The sequence below is a fragment of the Lotus japonicus genome, chromosome 2 (assembly GCF_012489685.1).
Source record: "Lotus japonicus ecotype B-129 chromosome 2, LjGifu_v1.2".
NCBI lineage: Eukaryota > Viridiplantae > Streptophyta > Magnoliopsida > Fabales > Fabaceae > Lotus > Lotus japonicus.
Genome location: NC_080042.1, coordinates 43,613,906 through 43,619,268, shown reverse-complemented (window position 1 = coordinate 43,619,268; position 5,363 = coordinate 43,613,906). Strand labels below are relative to the sequence as shown.

At 40.4% G+C, this 5,363-nt stretch overlaps 1 protein-coding gene across 1 annotated transcript; it reads left to right on the top strand.

Annotated features, from left to right (window-relative positions):
* Window positions 1-3,102: 3,102 nt before the first annotated feature.
* LOC130736465 (uncharacterized) lies at window positions 3,103-4,962 on the top strand. The gene is made up of 2 exons (XM_057588295.1): window positions 3,103-4,349; window positions 4,431-4,962. The coding sequence occupies exons 1-2, from the start codon at window positions 3,103-3,105 to the stop codon at window positions 4,960-4,962; spliced, it is 1,779 nt and encodes a 592-aa protein (XP_057444278.1).
* The last annotated feature ends 401 nt before the right edge of the window (window positions 4,963-5,363 follow it).

Below are 5,363 nucleotides of genomic sequence, written 5' to 3'. Positions count from 1 at the left end.
GGTCTAACTGCTAATCTAATTAGCATAAGCCAACTCTGTGATCAAGGGCTTGAAGTGAAATTCAACAGAGCAGGTTGTATTGTAACTACAGAAGATGACAAAGTCTTTATGAGAGGAGTCAGATCAAAAGATAATTGCTATATGTGGACACCCCAAGAGATAGCTCAAGTCTCCAGATGCTTGTTAACAAAGGAGGATGAGCTAAATGTATGGCACCAAAAACTGGGTCATCTCAATTTGAAGAGTATGCAGAAGATAGTTGCTGAAGAAGCCATAAGAGATTTGCCTAGGCTGAGTATAAGTGAAGGTAAGCTGTGTGGAGAATGCAAGATTGGAAAACAAACCAAGGTATCTCATACAAAACTTCAGCATCAGACCACAACAAAGGTACTGGAACTACTGCACATGGACCTCATGGGATCAATGCAGGTTGAAAGCTTGGGAGGTAAAAGATATGTGTTTGTTTGTGTTGATGATTTTTCCAGGTACACTTGGATAGAATTCATGAGAGAAAAGTTCGAAACTTTTGATATCTTCATGAACCTATGTCTGAGGCTTCAGAATGAGAAGAGCTCTGCGATTGTAAGGATCAGAAGTGACCATGGAAGGGAGTTTGAGAATTCTAAATTCTTTGAGTTCTGTGAATCAGAAGGAATCAATCATGAATTTTTAGCACCCATCACACCACAACAGAATGGAATTGTTGAAAGAAAGAATAGAACACTTCAGGAGTCAGCCAGGGTCATGTTGCATGCCAAGAAGATTCCTCTTAAGTTCAGGGCTGAGGCTTTGAATACTGCATGCTACATTCACAACAGAGTCACCATTAGAGCTGGAACTTCCTTTACTCAGTATGAAATATGGAAAGGTAGGAAACCTACAGTAAAACACTTTCATATATTTGGAAGCAAATGCTATATTCTTGCTGATCGTGAACCAAGAAGAAAGTTGGATCCAAAGAGTGATGAAGGGATATTTATGGGATACTCAACAAATAGCAAAGCCTACAGAGTATTCAACTCTCGCACAAAAACCATGATGGAATCAGTAAATGTGAGTGTTGATGATAAGCCTAGTGCAAGCAAGGAATCCAATCTCAATAAAGATGAAGATTGTGCAGATGTTCTAGAAGATGCTCCAGCAACCAACCTCAACAATGAGTCTGATACAAGTACAGATGAACATGAAGACAAGCTGCCTACACAGAATAAAGCCCCATTCATCAGGATTCAAAAGATCCATCCTCAAGAAAATATCATTGGTGAGCTTCAGGAGGGAGTAACAACCAGATCTAGAAGTCTTATTGCTCATGGATGCTACATTTCAAAGATAGAACCTAGCAATGTCAAAGAAGCTCTTACTGATGAATACTGGATAAATGCTATGCAAGAAGAGCTTGATCAGTTCACAAGGAATGAAGTTTGGAATTTGGTACCAAGAACTGAAGGAGTAAACATCATTGGCACAAAATGGATTTTCAGAAACAAGTCTGATGAAAATGGAATTGTCACCAGAAACAAAGCAAGACTGGTTGCTCAGGGGTATACTCAGATAGAGGGAATTGACTTTGATGAAACCTTTGCACCAGTAGCAAGACTAGAGTCTATAAGATTATTGTTGGGAGTTGCATGTCTTCTTAAGTTCAGACTCTACCAGATGGATTTCAAGAGTGCATTTCTGAATGGTTACTTAAATGAAGAAGTATATGTAGAGCAACCTACAGGGTTCATAGATCCTCATCATCCAGACTATGTATACAGATTAAGGAAAGCACTGTATGGATTGAAGCAAGCTCCCAGAGCTTGGTATAAGAGGCTTACTGAATTTCTTGTTAGTAATGGATATTGCAAGGGAGGAATTGACAAGACCTTATTTGTTAAGAATGACAAAGGAAAGCTCATGATAGCACAAATCTATGTGGATGATATAGTCTTTGGAGGGATGTCAAACACGATGGTGGAGTATTTCGTTCAACAAATGAAGTCTGAGTTTGAAATGAGCTTAGTTGGTGAGTTGAGTTATTTTCTAGGTCTACAATTGAAGCAAATGGAGGATTCCATGTTTATCTCACAGAGCAAATATGCCAAGGGCTTAGTCAAGAAGTTTGGTTTAGAGAATTCAGGTCACAAGAGAACTCCAGCTGCAACTCATGTTAAATTAACCAAGGATGAGCAGGGAGAAGATGTTGATCAAAGTCTCTATAGAAGCATTATAGGAAGCTTGTTGTATCTTACTGCTAGTAGACCTGACATCACTTTTGCTGTTGGTGTGTGTTCCAGATACCAAGCTGCTCCTAAAGCAAGTCATCTACTGCAAGTAAAGAGAATCATCAAGTACATCAATGCTACAAGTGATTATGGTATTCTTTATACTCATGATACAAACTCGTCTTTAGTTGGATATTGTGATACAAATTGGGCAGGTAGTGCAGATGACAGAAAGAGCACATCAGGAGGTTGTTTCTTTTTAGGAAATAATCTAATCTCGTGGTTTAGTAAGAAGCAGAACTGTGTATCTTTATCAACCGCAGAAGTAGAGTATATTGCTGCTGGAAGTAGTTGCACACAACTCATGTGGATGAAGCAAATGCTCAAGGAGTATGATGTTGAACAAGATGTCATGACATTGTATTGTGACAATATCAGTGCAATCAATATTTCCAAAAATCCTATTCAGCACAGCAGGACCAAGCACATTGACATAAGACATCATTTTATCAGGGAATTAGTGGAGGATAAAATTGTCACTTTGGAGCATGTTACAACTGAGAAGCAATTGGATGACATATTTACAAAGCCCCTTGATGCAAGCACTTTTGATAAATTAAGAGGAAATCTTGGGATTTGCCTCTTTGGAGGAGCATAGCAATTAACGTTCCTAAAGGTGTTAACAGCTAGTTTTTCTTTTCTCATCATTAACTGTCGTTGTGATGTCAGCAGAGAGAAGGCTACTTCTTTGCTCAACTGCTATATAACCTCCTTCAACGGACAAATTGTCTCCATTCAACCGATTGTACTTCTTCATTTTGCAAGTTTTAACTTCCTTCATTTTCAATTTCTCATCAATTTTCTGTGTTCAAAGTGTTGTGTCACTTTAATCATCATGTCTGAAGCATCAGGGAAGCACGACTCTGTCAAGGCCAAGGTTGAAAGAACTCCACTTGGTGTGAAATGCATGGGCCTCAAGAGTGGTTCATCAGGTTCTAAGAAGAAGTTTGAGAAGAAGACAACCAAGATTCCATCAAGAAAGGTGTATCAGCCTCAAGCTCGTGACAAGACTACCTCAAATGCTCCTATTATTGAAGATGTCACAGATGAAGAAGAACTTTCTGCTGAAAGCTCTCCCATTGGTTCAAATCAAGATGTTGTGCCCGATGTTAGGGCTTCTGTACCTGCAGATGGTTCAACTCAAGAAATTTCCGGAAAGGAATCCACTGCTCATGAAGATTCAGGTGTACCCACTCATTCTGATGGTTCTTCTTCTCCTTCGAAAGAGGATGAACCAGTATATGTGACCATTGATGATTCTCAGTCCAACGAATCAAGCCAGGCTCCTGCCTTTATTCAGAACATCTCTGATGATGACTCTGATGATGTTCCGTTAACTTCTTCTATGCCTGATAGTGTTGTTGCAAGAATCAAGAGAAAAATAAGGGTTCCTGATGTTGAAGAATCTCCTGCTCCAAAGAAGAAGACCAAGTCCACTCCAACAACTTCCAAGTCCAAGCAAAAATATGTGAGGGGAAAAGGTAAGCAACAGAAAGTTAAATCCAAGAGTGTCACGAAGAAGAAGGTTCCACTTGCTGCTGAGGAATCTGGGTCAGATGTTGAGGGGGATGTCGAGGACATCTTGCCTTCTGAGAAGAAGAAGTATGTAGGAAAACGCATTCCTCAGAATGTCCCTGCTGTTCCTATTGACAATGTGTCCTTTCATGCTGAAGGTCATGTTCAGAAGTGGAAGTATGTGTGCCAACGCAGAGTTGCCAAGGAAAGGGATGTTGGCTCTGATGTACTTGAGTGCAAGGAAGTGGTTGCACTTATTGAAAATGCTGGACTGATGAAGACCATTCTCAAGGTGGGAAGGTGTTATGAAAAACTGGTGAGAGAATTTCTGGTGAATTTGTCTGTGGAAGTGGGACTTCCTGAAAGTGTTGAGTTTAGAAAGGTGTTTGTCAGGGCAAAATGTGTTGAATTCTCCCCTGTTGTGATCAACAAAGCACTTGGCAGAAGTGCTGTTGAGTTTGTTGATGAGGAGTTGTCCTTGGATGTGATTGCCAAAGAGATTACTGCTGGCCAAGTCAAGAAGTGGCCCATCAAGAAGTTGCTGTCTACAGGAAAACTGAGTGTGAAGTATGCCATCCTTAACAGGATTGAGGCTGTGAATTGGGTTCCTACCCAACATACTTCTAGAGTTTCTACTGCTCTTGCCAGATTGATCTACAAGATTGGCACTTCTACTGCTTTTGATTTTGGGTCTTTTGTGTTTGAACAGACCTTGAAGCATGCTGACACTTGTGCTGTGAAACTGCCCATATCATTTCCATCTCTTCTAACAGAGATTATTCTTCAACAGCATCCTCAGATCATCAGGGCTGATGAGGTTCCTTTGCCAAAGGGTGTTCCTATTACCCTGGATCAAGGATTGTTTATGGAGCCACGTGTCATAGACATTGTTGTGTCATTTAGCAGGACTTCTGCCCCTGTTCCTGTGAGTGAATCTAGCACTAAGGTTATTATTGCTGAATTAATGGCTGTTTCTAAGGCCCTTCAAGAGACTATTAGGATCAGCACTGCAAGGAAGCTAAAGGTTGATGCTTTGCTTCTCAAGCTTCAAGAGGAAGAAGATCAAGAGGGTGAGCCAAGTGGTGCTGCTGCTGCTCCTCAGGATGCCAGCACTGAAGAAGAGGGAGAATCTGAGGAGAATATAGAAGACACTGAAGGCGACTCCAGTTCTGATGATTAGTTTGTGGTTCTTGTTTTTTTTTCTTTTGGCTGTAGCTTGTGTATCCTTTGCCAAATTTGTGCTAAAAAGGGGGAGTAGATCTGTGTAGCTGTGCAAATTATGTGTTTTGTTGTGTTGATGGCTTTGGTCTGTAACAATTTGAAGACAAGTTCAAGACAGAGGCAAGTAATTGATTGATTGTTTAGCTATTGTTGGTTCTTGCTGCATTTGATGATTAGCTTCTGTTCACACTGCTTCTTATGTGTTGATTAGCACTTGTTGGATCGTTAGTACTATGCTTTATGAAGTGTGCTGGTTGTTAGTAAGATGCATCATTTGAGGGGGAGTCTGCTACTAAGGGGGAGCTTTGGTCCTCTTTGTTTACTCTCTCTGTTCAGTAAAGTTGTTTTAGACAAAATTTG

What these genes read in the sequence shown, in the direction of transcription:
- LOC130736465 (XM_057588295.1), top strand. Translation starts at nt 3,103, where the DNA reads ATGTCTGAAGCATCAGGGAAGCACGACTCTGTCAAGGCCAAGGTTGAA. An exon ending in ACAGGAAAACTGAGTGTGAA is followed by an intron (nt 4,350 to 4,430) that starts GTATGCCATCCT and finishes TGCTCTTGCCAG; the next exon opens with ATTGATCTACAAGATTGGCA.